This window comes from Solanum tuberosum, unplaced genomic scaffold, assembly GCF_000226075.1.
Source record: "Solanum tuberosum cultivar DM 1-3 516 R44 unplaced genomic scaffold, SolTub_3.0 scf00252, whole genome shotgun sequence".
NCBI lineage: Eukaryota > Viridiplantae > Streptophyta > Magnoliopsida > Solanales > Solanaceae > Solanum > Solanum tuberosum.
Genome location: NW_006239175.1, coordinates 852222 through 876943, shown reverse-complemented (window position 1 = coordinate 876943; position 24722 = coordinate 852222). Strand labels below are relative to the sequence as shown.

General features: G+C 37.6%; 1 protein-coding gene across 1 annotated transcript; it reads left to right on the top strand.

The window, feature by feature from the left end:
- The first annotated feature begins 293 nt into the window (after nt 1-293).
- Nucleotides 294-24226, top strand: LOC102594146 (THO complex subunit 6). Its single transcript, XM_006357653.2, has 13 exons — nt 294-572; nt 674-693; nt 779-883; nt 1428-1498; nt 6942-6987; nt 7513-7573; nt 8428-8481; nt 8692-8772; nt 8974-9013; nt 9255-9367; nt 13439-13549; nt 23487-23603; nt 23792-24226. The coding sequence occupies exons 1-13, from the start codon at nt 375-377 to the stop codon at nt 23906-23908; spliced, it is 1134 nt and encodes a 377-aa protein (XP_006357715.1). The 5' UTR covers nt 294-374; the 3' UTR covers nt 23909-24226.
- The last annotated feature ends 496 nt before the right edge of the window (nt 24227-24722 follow it).

Here is a 24722-nt window from a genome sequence, read left to right as displayed (position 1 = left end):
AGGTTGTCCATTCTTTCATCAATTTGAATGTTTTCTGGCAATGCTTGATAGAGAGGACCAAGGTTTAGTCCAATTAGCAAATCATACGCTATTTTTACAATTTTTTTTATAACTTAGGGGTATGGAAAGAAGAAAGAGAATTACAATGGAAGAAATGAAACTCTTACCAACAAAGTGAAAATTTATATAGCCAACCAACTAATTAACTGTTGAGATTTTCCAATTTTATTTTTGCATTAAGAAACGATTATTTTTAATTACATGTCAAGTGGCTAAAATTTGAATTTTGATCCAAAAGTGGCTAGTCCACCTAATATTCTTTTCAAGTTTTCTTCATAACCCTGATTCACTACACCCAAAATATTCCGGTAACAATGGCGACAGCCATGGACTGCAGAAACTGGGACGAAGGCATATACAGAGATTCCATTATACTCGAGAGAGAATCTCAATGTCGAACGGTCTTCCGGACTGCATTCGCCCCGAACCCGGACCATAATTCCTATCCGGACCTCATCGTCGCCGCCATTAGCGACGGCTCCATTGCCGCTTACTCTATCTCTTCTTGCCTTGTAAGCTCAATATTACAGTCTATAAAGTAAGAAAGAACGTTAATATAGGGATTGCTCTACAAACTAATTGCTATTATTTGATTCCTTTTTCTTATTGATAGGGATTGAACTCCGCGGGCAAGTGAGTTTCTGTTTTCTCAATGTTTTCGAAGTGTTCTGGTCAGGTTTGGTTTGAATTGATATTTTATTTGGTGACGTTGGTTTAGTTCATTGGTGCCAGTAGCTGAACCTAGTTGGCTGGTGCAAGGACATGATGGACCTGCTTATGATGTTAAATTTTATAGTAACCATGAAGATTCACTGTTATTGAGGTATGTTTTCAGAATTTGCGTCTATCTGTACTGATAAAAGCTGTAGGTAAATTTGCACAGATTGGAGATAGTACAGCTTCTTTTTTTTTTGTTTAGAATCAAAATTATGGGAAAATGTTACTTCAAGTATCCAAAATGCAGGTACAGAGCTTTTAGCTTAACTAGAGCTCATATGCTATATTGTTTGGACTCTTCAAAATGTCATCGGGTGCGTGTCGGATTCTCCAAAAGTAGTGTCTTTTTGAAGAATCTGACACGGGTGAGGCATCGAAAGTGAAGAGTCCGCGCAACTTAGCTCATATGTTAGGGCAAGTAGAAAAAAGTTGTAAAACTGTTTGATACTGAGGTTTTAGAGAGTTGTAGTTAATGACTGAGCTGTGAAACTTCGTGAACTAATTTTCTTTTTAATCAAGTAAGCAAGAGAGGCAATTATCTTGTGGTACTTATTACATAAAAGTAAATAACTCCTATAAATTTCTCCGGTTAGTGTTATTTATTCTATCATATGTGCCAATTCTTTGTTAATATATGTAATTTCATGCAGTTGTGGTGATGATGGTCGGATTCGAGGATGGAAGTGGAAAGAAATGTTGGGGTCTAAGGAATCGGCACAAGGTACCATCTTTTTTGTGTGTGCAGTAATGAATCCTTGAGTAGTTTGAGATTGAGGCGTAGTTATATTGTTGTTGAATGACGAATTCTAACATCCTATTTTTGAACATTTTAAAATGTTGAGCTCCTTTGCTTGGTTTTGCTTCCAGTTCTAGCATCCAACTCTTTTGCTGTATTGAAACTCATGCAGCTGAGTGATTTCTTCGCCGGACAAACTTGTTATAATGTCCTCACATTATGAAAGGAAGTTCAGGAGGGGAAAGAACAGGGGATGCAATGCATATGTATTCGTGTCTTTCATCAGCTTAACAAATTAGAAGTTAAAAATGTCAATTCAGCAACTTAAGATTTTCAATCTGCCCCTCTTGTAGCAGTTCAGCTGACGTGTTTTTTTGACGAAGGTAACAACTTATATTAAATCACAAAAAGGGCTGTGAAGCCAGTAATTACAGGAGTATTAGAAGGAAAAAACTACTATTCTAGGAAGATATCTTCTAGCAAAAAGGAAAACTATAGAGACTCTAGGACTTGAAGTAGAGTCTCAGTGTCTTCTATGTATTCTTGTTTACACCAAAAATGAAATAGCAAAATACAACTAAACTTTATCTTTTGGATTGGGTTGCTTTTGCATTCAAAATATCTTAAATTTCTTTCCTTCTAAATAGTCCTCCGTATGCATCCTAGGATTATGCTCCATCTTCTTTTCTGAACTTTGGTCCCCCCTTTTCTGCTCCAGCTAGATAGCATCTCTAGTGAACTCCCTGGCATAGTTCAGCTCAAGCCTGTCATAACCCAAAAAAAATCCCAGAGTTGGGTGGTTACTCTGCAGTACAGGAACAAATGATTATTTGTCTCTGCAGTCCTTCCATATAAAAGACAGATAGAACATAGTTGTAGTTGCCTTCTTTGTTGCTTATCCTGTGTCAAACAGGCCTTCTTACCATACAAAACAGGGCACCTTATATGGAATCATAGTCTTCCATCTGTGCTTCCAAGTCCAAAAGTCGCTAATAGTGTTGCCATAATTCAGCTAGTGGTTTGCTGTTTTGACTGAGAATTCACCTGAGTTGTGGTTTTTTCCACCATAATATGTCTCCGAGGAGGGTGGTTCCAGTAAATTGAGCAAGTGTGTCGTAGAATTCTGCAAATCCACCAATCTCCTATAGCTAAAATTCCCGCCATGATTACTCCAGACTTCACTGATATTGGCTCTTTGCTACTGATTCAGGAACCTCCATGAAGAGAAATTTTAAGGAGCCGATTCAAGCCAGTTATTCTTCCAAAAGGATAGTTTTTCCCCATTTCTAACTTTGTTCTATAATTGAAAGATTGGAATAGGTTCCTAATAGTCCTTCAGATACTGACCCCATAAATTGTGCTCAGCGCCTTTGTCTTCCATGATTCATATTCTCCATACTTGCCTTCAATAGCATACTTCCATAAAGAATAATCTTTATTAGAGTATCTCCATAGACCATAACCACTTCATGAGTAGGCTTTGGTTCTGCTTTCTGAGTTTTTTTTTTGCCTAGGCTCCTTGTGTTTTAACAGTCTTCCATTTGATAAGGTTGTAGCCCCTCTTCTCCTTGTTTCCCTGCCACAAGAAACTTCTTCTAAGTGCATCAATTCTCTTCTCAAATTTCAACCTTTGGGGGGATTAGAAATAATGACATCATGTATGTGGAAGGGCATCTAAAACACTATTCATTAGAGTGAATCTGCCACCCAGAGACAAATATTGGCTTTTCCATCTGGAAAGTTTCTTCTCACACTTATCTAGAACCCCATTCCATATGTCTTGAGACCTGCTCTTTGCCCCCAATGCCATTCCAAGGTAGACAGTAGGTAATGTTCCTATTTCACCTCCCAGGATCTCAGAACATTGGTGGAAGTTCTGAGGATAATTAATGGGATATCAAGTTTTTTCTCTGAGCCATTTGTTTCTTTTTAACCACTCCATTGCTATCAGAAAAAGGAAAGGAGACAGAGGTTCTCCTTGCCTCAGTCCTCTGTGAGATTGAAAGAAACCTTCAAGTGAGCCATTAATCAAGACTAAAAACTTGAATGTATTGATCCAGTTCACCCACTTACTTCCAAAACCCATTTTTCTTGAAGTTCTCAACAAGAATCTCCAATTCACTTTGGTCAAAGCCTTTTTCTATGTCTAGTTTGCAAAGAATTATGCTTCCCCTTCCTAGAATCTGGAGTCTAGGCATTCATTTGCAATTAGGGCAATATCCCTAATTTGTCTTCGTTTGATGAGAACTCTTTGATGTGTGCCCACCAATTTATGCATCATCGCTGTTTTGAGCCATTATGTTAGAAGCTTGAAAACAATCTCGGAGACACTGCCAATCAAAATGATAGGTCTATAGTCTCTGTGCTCCTTAACCCATCGGTGGCCCCCTAAAGTGGACACTAATTTTCACTTAGACACTACAACTAGACTTTGTTCATTTTAGACACCTCATGTCAGGTCCCGCTGTGTCATTTTGACACTTTTTGCTGACATAACATAGTGAGTGATACACTCCTTACCAGCGCGTGGAGAGCTTATTTAACCAATTTTTATTGTATTTTTTCTTTTGCTTCCCCATTTTAGCCACCATTTTCTAAAACTTAAACTCCTTCCATGGAGAAATAGATCTAATGGTGCTACAACACAAATAGATTTCAAGCTTAAACAACTTTTCTTATTTTGTTGCCATTCTTCCTTCTCGAAATTTTAAAAAAAAATCGAAATATATATATTTTCTTAAAAGTTCTAGGAAATTCTTTTAAAAGGGAACTGTTTGTTTAGATTTGAAGAATTTTATTTTATTTGAAGTTATAAGTAAGACGAATTAGTTTTTGCAAAGAGATTGTGCTTTTGTAAAATATTTTTTTTCAAATAGTTATATTACTATGGAAGTATTTTGGAGAAAGACAATCTGGATTGGGGAGAGGTTGGGGTAAGAAGACAATTTGGTGGGGGAGGGGTTGAGGATCGGGTGTGGGGGGTGGTGGAGAAGACATCAAAGGATGGGTTGTGCAAGTGGTTCATTTTTTTAAGATTATTTGGATAAAAATTGCCACGTGTCATTAAGTCATTGCCTTCTTTTTATACTCAAAATTCATTATTTAAAAATTATTTTCAATATATATGCCACATGTCTTTATTTAATTCGTCATGTTGACACTTCATCGTCGGTGTGTTACACACACCTTACGCATTTGACTGATTATAAAAAAAGTGTTAAAATGACACACCGAAACATGACATGAGGTGTCTAAAATGAACAAAGCCTAGTTGAGGTGTCTAAGTGAAAGTTAGTGCCAACTTTAGGTGGCCACCGATGGGTTAGGCCTTTCTTTTAGGAATCAAAGCAATGTTGGTGGCATTAAGGCTTTTTAATTTTTTTTTTTTTTTTGATGACAAGGGAAACCCGCAGCCGCTACCCTTTGGGTGCGCACAGGGTAAAACCCCCGCTCCTATGCAATAGCTCGCAAATCACATAGGAGAGGTAACCCGCACTAGGCAAGCCCGGTGCGACGAGCTCGACCTAGAAGGCAAACCCCTTGCTTTCGCTGGCAAGGGGTTTCGAACTTGAGACCTCCAACATGGAAGTCCCAAGCCCAAACCATTGGGCCACCCCGAAGGGTAAGGCTTTTTAAAAATAATTCTTGACTGTGAAAGTTCTGAATGGACATAATGTGTATTGATGACCTCCCAGCAATGTATATGAAAACCCCTACTAAACCCATGTTGCTTCAATTTATTGGAACTACTACCTCTTCTGATTGCAGAACTTAGAAGTAAGATACTTCTCTCCCTTTGTCAATTCTTCATGTGGTATGTTCTTGTTAGGTAAAAGAGAAACTGAATAATAAAGACAAGGAGAGTAACATGAGGGTAGCAGTGAAATGGCCTGCAAAAGTTGTGTCAGACATAAGTGAAAAAACTGTGCCACATTGTTTGTGGGATTGGAACATGGACTAATTATATGGTCTTGGACAATCCTCCCCACTTGAGCTTAAGCTTTTGGGGTTGAGTTGGCCCAAAGTTCATGTCTTTATCGTGATATGGGAGTTAGGCTCAAACCAATTCATTGTTCCATTCGGTGTTGCACCTCCCGTCTTATATTGTCCACGCTCCAAATCTGCAGTCCTAGCGTGCTGTGGATGTTGAGGCCCACATGGGTGGGATAAGAGAAATTTGGTCTCCTTGTATGGTCTTGGGTAATCCTTCACTCTTTTACCTTAGGCCTAAGTCAACCTCAAATTCTAGCTCAAGAGGAGAGGATTCCCCAAGACGATATAAGGAAGACCTAAGTTGCTCATACTCTTAACTTTTGGTGCCACACTTGTGTCGACACGACGTGGGTGTGGGATCCGTGTCCGATTTTGTCAACCGATTTTGGGTACTTTTATCAAACTCGATGGGGAAAGTGTGGACAATTTTGATGATTTCGGTAATCAATACAAAAGCTAAGGTGAAATTGAAGGAAATGGAATACCTTTTATATAGAAATTTCTCTGTCACTGCCTTTCCTTGGATCTCCTTCCATGATTCTTCTCAAGTTCTCCACATAATATCTCATAGTTTAGGTTTTATAGCTCTATTTTTAGATATTCTAATTATTTTTAGGCGAATCCCCGCACCCGTATCCATACATGGATTCATATCCCTTGATCTTATTAAAAATTAGACCATGAAGGATCCGACCTTTAGATCTGCACCTGTATCAAACACCCACACTCGAGTCTGAGCAACTTAGAGGAAGACTAAATTTCCCTAATCTCAGCGGTGTGGGACTCAACATACCCTCGCATGCCTAGGACTGGAGTTCTGGAGCGTGGTCAATACAAGATAGGGGGGCCAACATCAGATGAAATAATGAATTAGGTTGGCCATGGATCTGATATCACGATAAAGAAATGAACCTTAGGCCTAACTCAACACCAAAAGCTAGCTTATGAGGGGAGGATTGCCTAAGACCAAATTTCCTAAGCCCACCAATGTACGACTCAACAAAAGCACAGAAAAATTGGATTCTAATATCGTGGCTCTATTGCATTATAGATCTACCAGTGCAAGAAATATTGTTAATCTTGGATGAAAGAGAAGTGAGGGAATGCACTTTTTGCCGCACCTAATGAACTGGCAAAATATTAGTCTTGAAATGTTCTTGCCTAATTCTGTAAGATGCCCCTTTCTTGCTTCCCACATTATATTTTGTTGTGTGCCCTCTTAGATACTAGTTTAGCAGCCACAAACCAAATTACCTTTTGAACATCAACATCCTTTTTCTGTTTGGGCAGAAAAATTCTGCAAGTCAAAGCATCAGCTGAATGCCGATAGGCTGTCTGGTTTTCACTGTGATGTTGATGCAACTTGAAATTATTTTGTTACTGCTTTTGGCTATGAGTTGAATTCTCTTCTTACTTTTCTTTTGTTACTATTCAGGAGGCGTATCAAAGCCGGTACTTGACTTGGTAAATCCTCAAAAGAAGTAAGTTACCAAGAAATATAAAATAATTTCAGATTTCTTCAAATATCCCATGTTGTAGGGGCTTCAAAGAAAGCTTGTAGTTTAGGGTGGAATTTTACTAACTTCTCTCACAGTTTGCATTACTGTTATGTGTTGATATTGCATCCTTAGCAATTGACGTGCAACAAAAGATGTCCTGTTCAGGATTTAAACATTTTGTCTTTTCAGTTTCCTGCTTACTGATGGTTATTGAAATTTTCCTCTCAAACATAATGTTAGTAGCTTTTATTGTTTACCTGGAATCAGGGGGCTTGGGTGTTGGGGGAGGGGGACTCTGAACAAATATATTATGCAATTAAAGTTTTTGATTGCTTTTAATTTAAAAAACTTCTTGGATTGGTGTATAGATGAAATGTTGTCTTTGACCCTTGCCTTCTATATCTGAAAATTAGTGGTTACTGCTTATGATGGTTCTATTATTTCATCCTCCTCTACTTTACACTATTATTGCCTTATTTGTGTTCCAACCATGTTCTCATATCTCAGAGGTCCGTGGGGGGCGCTTTCGCCAATTCCTGAAAATAATTGTGTGGCTGTTAATACTCAGGTATGTTATCCTCTCTATCTTTTTCTAAACCAGCCGAGTGGCTTCTTGATTGATGCTATAGGGTGAGAGGATAGAACTATAGGTAAGTCTGATTTCTGGTTGTGCGTTAGCTGCTAGGAGGTAGATGTGAATCGTGACTTAGTTATCTTCTAATGTTAGATGCTTCTTAAATCTGAGAGGTAAAACCAGCTGTATCACTACAGATGCTCTTCGTTGTGAAGGAATGTCTTGGGTTCTTCACTAGATTATGATGTTCTTCTGAAACCTATCTGCTGCGCAGCAGTGAGGCAATAGTTTGTTTCATTTCATTTTTTACGAAGAAGAGAGCAGAGCATGGTAGTGGGGGAAGCTATCATTTCAAATCATACAATTTACTGAAGTGCTAAATATTGGATGAACTACAAAAGAACTTTATAGTAGTGGACAATTTGTACTATACTCTTATTCATCTGTTTCTTTGATGCTCTGTGTGTGTTTGGGGGGTGGGGGTGGGGAAGGGGGGGTTTACAATCTTCTTTAGTACATCATCAACCTACTCCATTTGGAGTTGAGAATTGTGCATTTGATATTATAATACCAAATTTGGAGAAGGTTTCTGCAGCAACCCTATGAGGTGGTAGGGAGAGAAGAATTAAGTAGTCATTTAGGCATTCATGCTGAGTGGACTTTGGGGTCTGGATGCCATAGTTGGAGCTGTTAGTTCAAAGCATGTGACTTAGCTAACTTTGTTTATACTTATGCGTTTAGCATTTATATCTCATGGATTCTTCTCTTGCTTCTCTCAAGTCCAGTTTCCTACCTCCACGTTGTCCTGTCTACATATGTTTATTTCCTTTTTTTGTGTTCTATTGTAGACCGGATCCATATTTGCTGCTTCTGGTGATTCTTGTGCATATTGCTGGGATGTGGTATGTATTTGTGCATTGTGCATGGGTTGATTATGATATTATAGTATTTCTTAATTACTTCTTTCTTTTCGTTTCCACTAATGACTAGTCCCTACCTAATTCATTGCTTCTTCTTAAAAGGATTTTTTTTCTTTTTCCGAATAAAAGAAAAAAGAAATCTTCCAACTAAGACTTTTTTGATGATAATGTGATTTAAATTATGGTGCTCAGGAGAAGAATGAAATAAAGATGGTTCTTAAAGGACATTCAGACTACTTGCATTGCATTGTTGCGCGAAATTCTCACAATCAGGTAAAAATTTCTGTTTGTCTCTCATGCATACACACTCTTTCTCTGTGGCTAGTCTTACCCATTTCCATTTTATGCACTTGTTAAGTACAACAGCACCCTTTTGCTTTTTAAATATAATATTTCTTGAAACTTCAATTGTACCTTGAATTTTGCCCAATTTTGCTTTTTTTTTTTCTCTCTCACTCCCTCGGCAATTTTCAGGTTATAACTGGTTCAGAGGATGGGACAGCACGGATATGGGGTATATCTTTCATATTCCTTCTAATAATAGGAGCAGTAGTTATTCTTCCTCAAAAAAAAGAGTAGGAGCTGTAGTTATAAAAAAAATTTGGAACACAAGGCCAGCCCTGATGAATTTGCCAATTTTGCCTTCTATTGATTGCTTTGGGCTCTTCCTTACTTGGGAGTAACACATGATTTTCTCAATTTTGATCTATCTTTATGTGTTGATTATTGACTGCCATTTTATGAAATTGTCTTAGATTGCAGAACTGGTAAATGTATTCAAATAATTGATCCCCAGAAGGATAAGAAGTTGAAGGAGTTGTTTCCATATGTCAGTTGCATAGCTCTTGATGCAAGCGAGAGTTGGCTGGTAAGAGTTCAGATGCCATTACCAAACTAACTTTATTGTCCATTTGCTACTGTATGAACTATAATAATCGTTGTTTGGTTAGAGCTGTCATACTGCAATTACTTTTGTTGCAATGTTCAGTGGGGGTTTGACCATGTAAACAGAATATTTTTCACTTTATTTGGAAAAGTCACATCTCAAAATACCCACTAGACTGGCACCCGCTAACACCACCTGTCGGGCGAACCAATCATCCATTCACTTACCCAATCATATAAGCACTGAGAGCAATTACATGCAAGTCTGGACACATTAATAAAAATCAATAAATGGAGAATAATAATCCAACGAAATCCATAGTCAATCTAGTAATTCAAAGATCACTCATACTAGTTCTCTAGCCCTAATCAAACAATATGACTATGGAACATTAATACTTAATAGAATGACATGCGTTTAACTGTCGGACATGCAAACCCAAATAAATAAATAAATGACGTTAAATAAGGTAAGTTGAAACAACGGCCTCCACGAACAATGAAGCGGCTCACCTCAACAATAGAATCCACTCAACAAACTCTTTAGCCACTAGCCTCATCCATAACAATAATATCTGCATGGACATGCAGATAAGGAGTGAGTTATACATAATATAACCTAGGAAGCCTTTGACTCGCCACACCCTTCGGGGTGGCCCAGTGGTTTGTGCTTGGGACTTCCATGTTGGAGGTCTCAAGTTCGAAACCCCTTGCTTGCGTAAGCAAGGGGTTTGCCTTCTGGGTCGAGCTCGTCGCACCGGGCTTGCCTAGTGTGGGTTACCTCTCCTATGTGGTTTGCGAGCTATTGCATAGGAGCGGGGGTTTTACCCTGTGCGCACCCAAAGGGTAGCAACTGCGGGTTCCATGTTGGAGGTCTCAAGTTCGAAACCCCTTGCTTGCGTAAGCAAGGGGTTTGCCTTCTGGGTCGAGCTCGTCGCACCGGGCTTGCCTAGTGTGGGTTACCTCTCCTATGTGGTTTGCGAGCTATTGCATAGGAGCGGGGGTTTTACCCTGTGCGCACCCAAAAGGTAGCGGCTGCGGGTTTCCCTTGTCATTAAAAAAAAAAAGTCTTTGACTCGCCACTAATACCCCTGGTATAAGTGTTAGAAAATAGAAACACACCACGAGCACAAAATATTATGCACACGAATCATATCATAATAGAATAGCCAACAAGTTCCAAACAATTGTTTATCAATAAACTATGTTTCTCAAAACAATTCAGACTAAAGACTTGTCATGAATTATAGTTAAAACAATTAATCAACACCATGAGTCCCCAGTAGCATACACAATGCTCAGGGAAGCATACACAATGCCCCAGTAAAATCAAGAAGCATACACTATGCCCCAACCTCATGGCATAGCCATATCACATCACAAAACAATTTATAAAGAGAGTTTTCGTGTACTTGAAAATAAAGTATACGTGGCTGGCCTCAAAGACCGCTGATTCTGCCAAGCACACGCTCGTCCCAACATATATACTGGGCAGACAACATTTTTGAATCGGATTTGAAAAGCAAGCACCCAAAGTGTGAAGTCTCACTTACCTTGGTAATGACACGTTCCCAACGTTGCAACACATAAAGCACCAACCAAACAACCTTCAAAGGTCTCAACTATGCAAAAACATTGATTAACTATATCAATTATGCTAGCGGGGGTTTTACCCTGTGCGCACCCAAAGGGTAGCGGCTGCGGGTTTCCCTTATCATCAAAAAAAATAAATTATGCTAGTCTAGGTCAAGTCTCAATATCCCTAGCTTGCAAGCTTAAAGCTAACTTAAACTCTCACATCTTAAACCATGAATTAAAGGGGGAAAATTATCAAAGTCCAACCTAATTATTCAATTATAATTTATATAAATTAATACCCATACTCCAAGAACATTAAGGGGTCGTTTGGATGTAGTAGAAAAAATAATTCATTCATTAGCTTTGGACTTTGTGTATTACTAATACCTTATTTGGTATTATGCTTCATATAACTAATACATGGGAAACCATGGTATTAGCAATGCAAGGGGGTTTAATGCATGCATTAGCATGAGTAACGACACAATTGCTCCTCAAAATCTTTTCCACATTTTTTCCACTATATTTGTGGGTATACTTGTAAACAATTTTTTTTTCTAGAAATATGCAATGCATGAAATAATCTCAGCATAGTTAATGCAAGCATAATTAATACACCATATATATCACTATTCTTATACACCCTACCAAACGACCCCCAAGTAAATACAGTATCTTTATAGCTAAAAAAATAGCATTCTAACAGTGGCTAAAAGAGACTGTTGAAAGTCGAAACCCTAACTAGATTTCTGGTGCAATTTTTGTACCCGGGCTCTCATTTGAGAATCCAAATTCCATTGCACTTTTTAAACTTAACAATATATAATTGCAGAATCAATCTCAATTAGCCACATTATCAAGCATTTTACTTCACTGCAACTCCACTGAAAAAGGTTGGGACTAGGTATTAAATTTTTACACTCAGTGAATAGTTATAAAAATACCTTCCATTGTCTTCTCATTGTTTCTACATGTTTGGTTCATTGTTGAGCCATAATTAATTGCACTTCTTAGACAAGAGCATCAAGCAACATATATATAATTAATGCTAACGAGAGCATCACGACAACAATAAATTTCAATACCTGGCTATGCAATCTCTACTGCACCAGCTTCCTGTCCTGCCCGTGAACTCCTTAAAACTCTTCTATGAGGTTGCTTCTTCCCGTTTAAAAAAACTAAGAGATCAGTTACCCTACTTTTTACTCCCTCAGTCGAAATGTGGCAGCAACAAGAATAAGAGAATGGGCTTGCCCACTCCTTTTAATTTAATAGCCCTAGTTAGAGTCAACTAAGCAAGTAGAGTTGAAAACTTAGCCACTTATTTAGTCACTATCTTATATATAATAAAATTATTTCCACTAGTTTAGTATTTGACCCAATAGCTATGAGTAAAATTAATTCTCCACATCATATAAATAAACCGGGTTATTACAGACATACTGTAGTCTGTTTAGTTATAATAATCATGTCAATGATGACTGGTTTTGCTGAAGATGACAGTAAGACATGAATCTCCTAATTTTGGAGAGTTGACTTTGATTTTCTTTGTATTGATTCTCTTTGTTATGTCTGATGAAACACCCCCCCCCCCTCCAAAAAAGCTTTACATACTAAAGTTATTTCTCTTTCCTTATAAAACAAAATAAGTTGGTATACATCTTTACTAGGCAAAGGAAAAAAAAGCGAGGTGGGGTGGGGATGTGTGAACTACTTGCTGTCTTTACATAGAGCATAACCTGTATTTGGCCTTGTGAAACTAAGTTTATGTTGAGATAACATGGTAACGAGAACAGCTTCATGCATTAGACGTAGAGCCTCGAGCCAGGTACTGTGTTGCTTGATTGCTAATGGACATCTGAGGTATTTGCCACTGTTGTGATGCCCCTAATCGCAAGGGACGAACAAGGGTCCATATGAGTACCTGCTATACAAATGGCTTGTGCTAATCAGATGACCCGTTATACATAAGACAATAGATAGATGCTATACATAACGCGTGCTGGCCAATTGGCCACACTAATATAGTCGGCAACTGAAACTATAATTACTCATGACAACTTTAAATGGTCTACGAAGCTTCTAATGGAATCTATAACCATATAATGACAGATCACCGGGACAGGGCCCCCACTTACCTAAACTGTGACTATAAGTGTGACTTAATGGTATTCGATATCTCTTGGCTCCAGATAAGAAATGGAGCTTACCAACTGCTTCGTTGAATATGCAACAGCATACCCAAACTTCATGTTGATGCATGTTTTGCATCTGACCATGCAATCTGTGTTTCAAGTCATCTCCTGGTTTGTTTCAAGTTGTTTCTTTTTTTCATTTTCTTTTGCCTGGTTTATTGTTGCTTCACACCTTTGAGGTTTAAATCAGAGAAATGAATATGCTCATCAATTTTTCATGCGTAAAAGTAACTTTCCTGCATCAAGTATATTAATTATGGCCACTCTGTTTGACTTCACAGGCTTGTGGAAGTGGCCGGTCTTTATCTGTTTGGAATCTTCCAGCTTGTGAATGTGTTTCAGGTATCACGACAAGTGCTGCTACCCAGGATGTCTCATTTGATGATAATCAAGTGAGTTCTTTTACTTACATCAAATTCCAAGTAGTTTTGATGTTTCCTGTGTCTGTTCAAAGAGAATTACAATTATCCTTTCTTTAAATCCCCCTTTTCCGATGGTTCCACTAATAAACTGTGTTGGTTGGCTGCAAGCAGTACTATAGGTCTTGTTAGATCAAATACAAAGTTGTCTGATCATTTCATCTAAAAGCTTAAGTGGTTAGGGAGAACATACTTTTATTTACTTAATTTGTATCTCCAACAGGAGCAGATCTAGGAGGAGGTGAGGGTGTTTACCCAAACCCCCTCGGCAAAAAATTATATTGTGTATATATAATGTAATTTTAAAAATTGTGTATTTATATAGATTTTGAATCCCCTGAATACAAAAGTAGAGGTTGACTTAGTGGTTTAGGGGTTCAAAATTCACCTTGAGGTTCCAAGTTCAAATCCTAGGTACTACACTTTTATTTTTCGAACCCCCTTAGTGAAAATCTTGTCACTAATCTCCAAGACGTCTACTTAAGTGTGCACTTAATACTTTTTCATGAGCCAAAACGTGGATATTTTTTTAATAATTGCCGACTATGAGACGCGAACCCTGGAGCTCTACTATGATATCATGATAAGAATATGAACCTTGAATCTAACTCTAACTCACACCTTGAAGCTAGCTCAAGAGGTGGGGATTGCCCATGATCATAGAAGGAGATCAAATTCCCATCCCACAACTGATGTAGGACAAACTCAATACCCCTGCACACCCAAGTCTTCCCGTTGGAGCGTGAACAATATAATATTAGGGCCAAACATCGAGTAAATCACAAATTGGGATGAGCCTCATGAGCTAAAAGTTTATTTCCAATAACATGAATAATAACTCTAATACCATGTTAAAGTTGTGTGACCATCTCATCTAAAAGTTTGAGTTGTTAGAAAGATCGTATTTTTATTTACTTTATTTATATCTCCAACAAAGCTATTCATTATTTGATCTCCCCTCTCTTCTTGTATAACATCTAAGAGTAGATAGCTGTAGCTAAATAGATTTCATTCTTAGTATTTGAACAAATTTAGTAATCACCGAGACTAATTAAAAGTGTGGGACAAAATTCTCTCAGACACTTTTTTCGAGGTTGTCAATTTTAGTCCTTTTTGAAATTTTCACTCTCCAGGGGAGAAATTCTTCTCCGTCTGCTCTGGTCGGAGTTTTCAATAGATATGGGGGAAGATAGGATTTTTATAATGCAGGGTTTAAATCCTATGACAATATTAGGATTTAGGAGATATTTAGATTCAGAAGTATGGTTCGACTGGATTGAGCGCAATAGATAATTAATGAGACAAGTCACTATTAGCATTAATGTCGTGGTTGGTGTTCATCTTCAATGTAGCTACAAAAGAAAAGAGGAAGACAATAAAGAGATCGAACATGAAGGACCACTTTTCAGAGTTCTTTTGTACTCTGAAATATAAATATAATGAAGCTGGTAGATACAGAAGCTTCACAACCATTCAAGGGGAAGGAAATCTATCATTATTACATCAGAGGGTCCTCTTAAAGAGGGTTGGGCAAATATTGCCCAAAAATTTACTAATTTTATCAATGATACAAACCGAGTGAAGAACCCTATTCCTAGCAGAAATAGACAAATAGAAACGTCCTACAAGGAGGCTTTCAGAAACAATAGATGGATGACGGAGGAGACGAAAACAACACACATAACAACAAGGACATAATCAGATCTGTTGAGTCGATGCCTAGTTGGAAAATTCTAGTTGCCGCCAAAAGAGATGCCAACTCTGAGTGATGTGAGGAAATGGGCATGTAACTCATGGATGTCAACTTTTGGAGTTAATGTCTTCAACATGAATGACTCTCAGTATCTTTTTGAATTCCCCACAAGGAAAGCCGCAGAACATGGCATGACATGAGAATGGACTTGGCCAAAGAAAAAGCTGAATCTCCAATGGTGGAATCCTACCGTTGGATGTTGGACAGAAGAGATCAACAGGGATTGGGTCTGGGTCAGATTGCTGGGTTTACCATTGAATTTCTGGTTACAAAAGATATTTGAAGAGATAGGTAACTGTTGTGGTGGATTCATTGAAATAGATGAGGAGGCAACTTTGAGAAATCATCTTCACTAGGCTTGAATCAAAGTGAAGGGGGATGGAAATGAGCTTCCTAAAAAGGTTGAAGTGGAAACTGAAGGTCTCATCTATACAATTCCGGTGTGGGTGGAAGCTCCGGTCAGTGTGAAATCAGAAGGAAGAAGAAGTGCAGGGAGCCTTTGAATTATCCACAGGATAATAGTACAATGCCAACTTTTTTTTGATAGAGATATGAAGGTTGACACCTGGGTGAAGTTGACAGGGCATGTGGGCACATTAGTCGATGGGGGAAAGTTTAGGTCAAAGGCACATGGGGTGCCAAGTAACAGAGAGGGGCCTTTTAGAGATAATCTTGGACCTTTTACTCCGCCGCAAAACTTGGGCCCAATTTTAAGCCCAACAAAAGCAGACCAAAATAATTCAGACATTTCCCAATTTCTCCGAGAGTGAAGCCCAAACTATAGACCCAGTCACAATTGAAATCCAAGCAACCACACTTAGAGAAAGAAGAACAATATCGCACATTCAGTCATCTACAATAACTCAAGCCGGGAAGAAGTGAGTGATGTACGAGGGTGAGGAAGAACACACAAAGATTCAAGAAGATCAATTCAACATTTGTATGACTAATACAACAGTGCCAGGAAATAAATCAACTGAAATCGTGCATTTAAAGGAAAGCTTAAAGTAGACAAAGAGGAATCTAAGGCCTTGGAACTGAAGGAACCAGATGAAGCAGCAATTGGATCGAAGAAGATGTAATTCCTTTGAACCGGAGGCTGTTCAAGACACCAAAACTTCAGAATGGATTCGACAACACTCATCAAACTAAGCACAAAATTGGGTGTAGATCTTAAAGGGTGTGATGAGAAGGCCAAAGAATTATTTATGAAGATAGACAATAACAATCGGATGAACAAGGGGGAGCAAGCCATTGTAAAAAAGAAGGGGGTGAATGAAATGAAAGGGTCAGAACTTGATTCCAAATTCTATAGTTATGGCTCAAGAAGTAGGGGGAATACCTGGCAATAAAAGTTCAATGCAATTGGAAAGAGTGCCTTGGAATGTTAGGGGGTTATATATTTGCAGAAAGAGAAGGCTAATCAGAAACCGTCTACATACATAGAAAGCTGATGCAGTGTCTCCAGGAAACAAAGCTCATGGGGGATACCACAAAGATATTGAAGGAAGTTTGGGGGAACAATTGGGTTAGCCATGCCCAATTGGAAGCTAGTGGGACTAGGAGCGACATTGTTATAATATGGGACAAAGGGAATGGGAGATTAATTATAATGTGAACTACTTTACTAGGGTTCTAGTTAAAGAAGTGTTATTGACACATGAGAATTTGAATCAGAGAGGAATTCATCTATGCTCTTGAGGGATTTTATGCGGGGAACAGGAGGAGACAATCAACCATCTTTTTATACATTGTATGTGGACAAACCAGTTGCGGAAGATACTCATATATCTGAGGAGGACTAAATGGGTGAGGTCAGGGAACATAAAGGGATTGCTAAACTGCTGGAACACGGATGTCAATGCAGCCAAAAAGGAAGGAAGATGGAAGATTGTCCATGCATGCATTTCGTGGACAATGTGGAAAGAAAGGAATAGGAGATGTTTTGAAGACAAGTAGAGCAATTTGCAAGAGTTCAGAATGATATGCTTAGCTCTAATTTATTTTTGGTGTAAACAAAAATAAATAGCTCAAACAGATTATATTTTTGACGTTTTAGACTATTCATAGGAACGACATATAGATGTTCAAGCTGTAAGTTGTACTTTTGAAGGGGCACTACATACTTTGATGTAGTATATCTGTGGACATATAGATTAATTGTTGCCATTCTAAAAAAATAGATTTCATTCTTACAAGAAGTGGCACCTCCATATGTAAAGACTGCAGTGTTTATAATGGGAAACCATGACCACAACTAGTTTTGACTGTAAAGCGAAAGAGTGAGGAACAGAGAAAAGTTTTGTGGAATTGATAAATCAATGGTGCACACAAAATTATACAAACCAAATTACATTTAAGAACATACTACAGAAGGAGGGAGCGAGATCGGGAACATGAACTTAAAAGCATAAACAAATACTTATGGGCGTGTTTGCTATGAAGAAAAATGTTTCCAATGAAAAATATTTTTGTGGAAAATAAGTGGTTTTCTGACTTTTTTTTTAGTGTATGGTAAGTAAGCAAAAAATATTGTCCCAAGAGCATTTATATGTAATCTAGGAAAATATTATGGGGTGGAGTGGGGTAGTTGGGGTCAGGGTGGCAGGGGTAGGGTGGTCAAGTGGTGCAAGTTAGGGGTATTAGGGTATGGACTGTGGAGAGCAGAGTATGAACTTGGAATGCCACGTATGGAACTTGTTTCCCTTACTCCATTCCACGTATGGAACTTGTTTCCCTTACTCCCATTGGGGAAGTCATTTTCCTTGTTTTAAAAAAACTTTTATTCCTAAAAAATGAATTTTCAGACATTTTGACCCCAAACAGACGATTGGGATAACACTTTTCCATACCAAACACACCAATAGTGGAAAGTAATGACAATTGCATTAGAAAATTAACATGTGAAGTTAGGTATGTCTCACAACCTAAGACCTCAACTACAAGGATTGTGGAAAGACATTGAAATAGGGAACTTAACATTTTTTTCAAGAATGGTAAGAAGAGCTAAGTTGTTTGGGTGTGGGCGTTTGATATGGGTGCGGACCTAGAGGTCAAATCCTTCATGATTTAGATTTTAAGATTTAGGGGTATAAATCCTGATACAGATGTAGGGTTCGACTAAAAATAATTCATTTTAAAAAAAAATAGATTTATAAAAATATGCCTTAATTATAGTGGACTATTTGGAAGGAAAGGAATGCACGAAATTTTGAGAGCAAGTTTGGGTTTATTATTATTATTATTATTATTATTAAGTACAAATGCATTTTCTTATTGTTTTTTCCTATTGCAAATGATATAGAGGTCATGATAGACTTCTTGAGTTCATTTGTGATGTTTACCTGTGACTATATTTAAAGCACTTTGTGCTTACTGAGCTTTTAATACAAATATCTTTTAATGATAAAGAACATATGCCTTAATTATGATATTACCTTAAACTTTTGTTTTGATTTTAGAAATCATTGGATCTTTCTTGGATTTCTCTATCGATTTGGTCAAAGTACCAAAAATCAATTGACCATATTTGGTACGGATCCCATAACCATATATCCATGTCGTGTCGACATGAGTGATGCACCGAAAATGAAGGAGTCCTCGCAATTTAGAACAAGAGTATATGATAGTTAGCATAGAAGTGAGAAGACTATTAGTGATGCTTGAGATAAAGTCCTATATGGCTTGTACTAAAAGTTAGGGATCTAGAGAGGGAGAAACAAATGTACAACTAGCGCAATCAAGAAAGAAGAGGGTACTACTTAAATTAGGTTAAATATGTTGAAGCGGTTTCCAATATATTTTGATATGAAATAGTGAGATAAAAAAAAGATGGAGAGGTTATTTAGATCAATTGAGGAGATTGACGAGGATGCCACACATCATATTATAGAGCAGAGTGGATGAAATGGAGGCTCACATTTGATATTTTGTGTGATAAGAATGTGCCACCCATAATTAAAGGTACGTTCTATAGGGTGGTGGTTAGACTGACTATGTTATATGGTGCAGAGTGTTGGCCAATCTGAAACTCTCATGTTTAGAAGATGAGAGAGGCAGAGACGGGGATGTTGAGGTGGATGTGTGACACATCAGGAGAGATAAGATTAGGAATGAAAATATTGAGGATGTGGGGGACAAGATACGTAAAGTGAGACTGAGATGGTTCAAGGAGATGTGTTGTTCAGATGCCCAGTAAGTAGGTATGAGAGGTAGGTTGTAGTGGGCTTCAGAAGGGGTAGAGGTAGGCCAAAGAAGTATTCAAGTGAGATGATTAGGTAGGATATGGTGCATGTTCAACTCTGTACTAACATCAAGATCGTCACTATCATCAATATCGTAAGACTAATGGGGCACATGACAGGTGCACGATCTACTTTGCATGTTCCATCCTTTAGCTCTTCGCCTATCGGCTTATCTTAAGCAGTTACGTATCAAGACCCTCGACACAAATAGACGGTGACCAATAGTGAAGTAGTACCGTGATGGAAGGGTGAAAAGAAACACTTTTAGGGCTATGCCATCCTAAGGTGATGCTAAATGGATGTGAAATATCGATTGCTTATTGAACCCAGTAAATTGTGTGGAAGTACGAAACTCCAAAATTCGGGGGTTAAAGAGTTCAGATAGTAAACCTTTAGGGCATATGACCACTAGTTCAAGATACTGTCTGGACAACTAAACATCCAACACGTAATTGTAGTCGTGGGACTTTTGCCTCCTTGTAGACTCTGGTGGATGAAGCGGAAGCGAGAATTTTTTGAGGAGTAAGGTCTGTCAAATCGTCTGCAGATACATAAACTCCTTGAATAGAGGTTACCGTCGTGTAAGCCCACCATTGTGTGGAGAAGGCAAAGACCACCCTAGGCGCTAAGCATCCATGGCTAAATGGTTGAAGCGTCCAACGTTGCCGCATACGATGAGGGAAGCGGTTCCTCATCTGGTCCTTTCATTTAATGAGAAAATGGGCCAAATTCACAAGATATGACATGATTCCTGATAGGAGGGTGTGGATGTTGAGAATTAGGATAGAGGGTTAGTAGGGAGTTGGACATATTTCTTTCCATTTCTCTATGTATTAGTTTTCTTCTTGTTTTTCCGAGTTTTTTTATCTTCAGATTTCTATTACTAAATGTTCCTTTAGCCTCGACTATCTTATTATCTTGTTGTATCTATTGCGTTTTTTTGTCGTTCTTTGAGTCGAGGATCTCTCAAAAACAACTTACGTACCTTCTCAAGGTAGGGATAAGATCGGGGTAGACTCTACCTCTCCATACCCCTCTTGTGAGATTACACTGAGTTTGTTGTTGTATTATGATCAATTGCTCAATTGGAATCAAGAGGATGCTTTATAGATGTACATATATCCATGCAAGATCATAAAAAATGTGAGAGTGAGAAAAGCCTATGTTCAAATGGTGACCCTAAAGTATGGAATTACCTTTACATACATTGGACTAGTGTGTAGCTTACCAAAACATTCAATGTTATATTAAGCATTAGAAAGATGCGAAACGGGTGAGGAAAGTTCTTTGGTTAAATAAATACTCCCTCCATCCCATTTTATGTGAGGTAGTTTGACTCGGCACGGAGTTTAAGAAAGAAATGAAGACTTTTAAAACTTGTGGTCCAAGATAAATGATAGAAATTTGTGTGGCGGTAAATCATTTCATTAAGGGTAAAATAGACATTTTATAATTAAATTGTTACTTAATATAGAAATGTGTCATTCTTTTTGGGACTGACTAAAAAGGAAAGTAAGTCACATAAATTGGGACAGTAATATTTAAGATATTCAACATTGTGCTTGCTATCGCAATATTCATTTGATGAAATCATGGGAGGAATGATGAGAGCATTGATACAACACTAGAATGACAGATAACCAGTTTGGATTTATACCGATAGATCTACAAAGAGATTTTGTATTTGTTAGAAAGATAGAACTGAATATATAGGAAGTGGAAGAAGAATCTTCACATGATACTCATTGACTCAGAGAAAGCATACAATCAGTGGCGGGATCAGAATTTTCATCAAGGGGTTCAAAATATAACGAAATAACACACGAAGAAGTTGAAAGGGGTTCAACATCTAATATATATACACTTAAAAAATAATTTTAGCCATGTATAAACATTATAAAGCGCTACTTGGCTTCGTCCCTGCGTACAATAGAATGCAAAGATGTCTTCCGGTGGGTATTAAAACAAAAAGGAATTCCTTTTTAAATACATCCTCTTTATAAAGAATATTTTCAAAGAATCCATCACAAGTGAGAGAAAAGTGAGATGAGAAACTTCTCATAACCATGGGTTTATACTAAGGATCATCCTTGAGAGCCCGTACCCATTTACCCAAATTATGGATGATCTAACAACTGATATACAAGATAGATTTTCTTGGTGTATGCAACAAGCAGATGTTAAATGATGAAACTAGTGTGGGGGTCGACCAACAACATGAACTATGGAAAAATACTCTGAAGAGTTGGGGTTTTAAGATAAGTAGAAGTAGGAAAAAATATGTGTAGTACAAGTTCAGTTTGCATAATAATGAAATTGAGGTGAATCCAGATGAAATTATGGTGCCAAAATGCAAACAATTCAGATATCTAGGTGAAGTCTTTTAAGAAATTGGCTCAACAGGTGAAGATGTAATGCATAATACTAAAATGGAGATTCAACAAAGTTGAGGAGTTACTATGGGAGGAAGTTGCTATACTTACGTTAGTCTGGTGTTCTCCAGAAGTTTTAGTTTGGTCAGATATTTGTAGATCAATATATGTGAGATTCAGAGAATTGAGGCTACTTTTGTCTCAAAAGGACAATTAATGAAGTTATGGAATGAAAAGGACCAAAAATTGAGCAGAATGTGTACATACGATTCATATAATTGATCCCAACTAGTTTAGAACTGAAGTGTACTACTTGTTGAAGGAGGGTAAAGGTGCAACTCATCCCTCACCTTTGCATGGCCAGCTACCAACCAAAAGGTAAAGGGAAAAGAAAATAGACTTATCAAGAAAATACAAATTAAATTCCTTTAGGAAGGGGGTGGGGATATGGGGGTTGGTGGGGGAGAAGATAATAACAACAATTCTTCGGTGCACTAGAATTGTGTGAAAGAGAGTTACATTGAAGTGGCAATATACGTATATATATGAGAACACTCTAGATAAGTAAAGCTATTGGTGACGGCTAAGAGCTTTGAGTATTTTGAAGTGGATGACTATCTCATCGAAAAATTAAATTGTTAGAGAGAGCATACATTTCGTTATTTAATTATATTATATCTCGGTGCAGTCCCTCACAGTGTTATCGAAGGCAAAAAGCGCAAAAAAGCTCTAAGGTCCGTGGGGGCTTGAAGCGCAAAGCGCAAATAAAGCGTGGGCTTTAATGAAAAAAGGCGCAAAGGGAGAAAAAAAATACAAATATATAAGTTTAGTCCAAGACTAATAATTATAAACATGAATGACAAATATATGACCAATGAAATCGAATTTTTTTTATTATAAAGTGAAATATAAATTGTTTAGTGTCAATTCTTCATAAGAGGCTCATTGGCAAGGAAAAGTTTGTCTTAGAACCTTGATGACGACACTGAAGCGCACATAAAGCGAGGCGAAGCGCTCAACACGTTTTGAGCCTTGCTTCAGGGCTTAAGCGCGCTTAAAGCGCGCCTTTGATAACACTGGTCCCTCACATGTGGGCTTGATTTTGTTTTATGACCCAAGCATCTGAATTATTATTTTTTTGATAGTGGGTGGCAGTGAGACTCAAACTCTAAACTTTTGTCTGCTTTGATACTATGTTGAAACGTATGATCAATCTCATCTAAAAACTGAAGCTGAGTACACTCAATTTACTAAATTATATTTTATCTCAACAAGCTCTAGTCTTCCAAATATGTCAACTCCTTGAACTATTTACACTTGTGTTGTTTGTCATGCCAGAAATATGGTATAATCTTCTGTGCTTAATTTATCCCTTTTGCATATATGCTGCCCTCTCTTTTTGTGCCTGTGGACTTAACAAGGCCAATATAGTTGATTGCAGTCTTCAATCCACCATTCTAGTGGGAGTAACCAATTCCATCAAATGCTTTTAGGATATTTCCAGTTCCTTTTTTCCTAAGGAGCTTTAATTTTCCTGTCAGGTTTTAGCAGTTGGAGCACAGCCACTTCTTAGTCGCTTTGACCTGAATGGAGATATTATTTCACAGATACCATGTGCTCCTCAGTCGTTGTTTTCCATTTCTGCACATCCTTCAGGGGTAAGAGACTACTTTTATTTAGGTAGATTTGTAATTCTACTTTTCTTTTTTGTATAAAAAACGAGAAATGCTATATACACCAAAACTGAAGTTGAATCGCCATTGTGGCAGGAAGGATATTACAATGTTTAATTATCGTTATTGGTTATCATAACTCAAACATAGTTCCACCTGTACATAACTTTCAGGTCACAGCAGTAGCTGGTTACGGAGGAATAGTGGATATTGTATCACAATTTGGTAGTCATTTGTGCACATTCCAGTGCAGAGGAGTTCAGAAGGGACTGCCAATGCAGCTTATTTAACTTTGGGACATTGTTAGATGAATCAGTCAAGACAGGAAAAAATTGCCTGCAAAGAAAGTTGTCAGTGAGATGTTATGGTTAAGGAAAACCAACTTTTTCTCTGAAAAAAACTTGGTCACCATTTACTTGCAGCAAGCTATATGAGTTTCACTTCAAAAAATTGAAATTTAGCCCTGTATCATCAGCTTGGGGAGGAATTACTACTAACAAATATTAGAGTTATTTTTAGTGAAGTGAGGTGTACATATGAATAGCTGATGAAAGTATCACTGTGTAGTAACTATTGCCAGCAAAAATGAAACAATACTTTCTTAAGTCAAATAAGTGTTGTTTAAGGTTTTTAAGGACACCCATTAAGATAAGAAAAATCATATATCTCATAAACTGTCATTTATATCTCAGTTTCCTAAAGCAACACTTTGGACCAAATTGGTGAAAAATTAGATGACCATTTATTTTCTTCATATATTACTGTAAGAACATAGAACTAACATTAGAAGAGACTATTCGTCGAATTGGTGAATCTATACTTATGAGCTCATCAAGATTATCATATTGGTAGATAAATTTCTGGAATTTGGATATTGTAGGGAGACAAGAAATGAGCACTTCGAGTTTAGAGAATAGAGAAATTTTTGGTAGGGAGCGTTTCCTCTTTTAACAGGTTTTTAACAGGTTTTACGTAGTGCAAATTTTGATTAGTCGAGTCAGTGAGTTATAAATTCAGATGATTAAATAAAAAAGAAAGAGCTTGCACCCCTTTGCGGTGTAGAAACACCAGGTTAAGGATGTGCTTAGACAAAAACATTGTTTA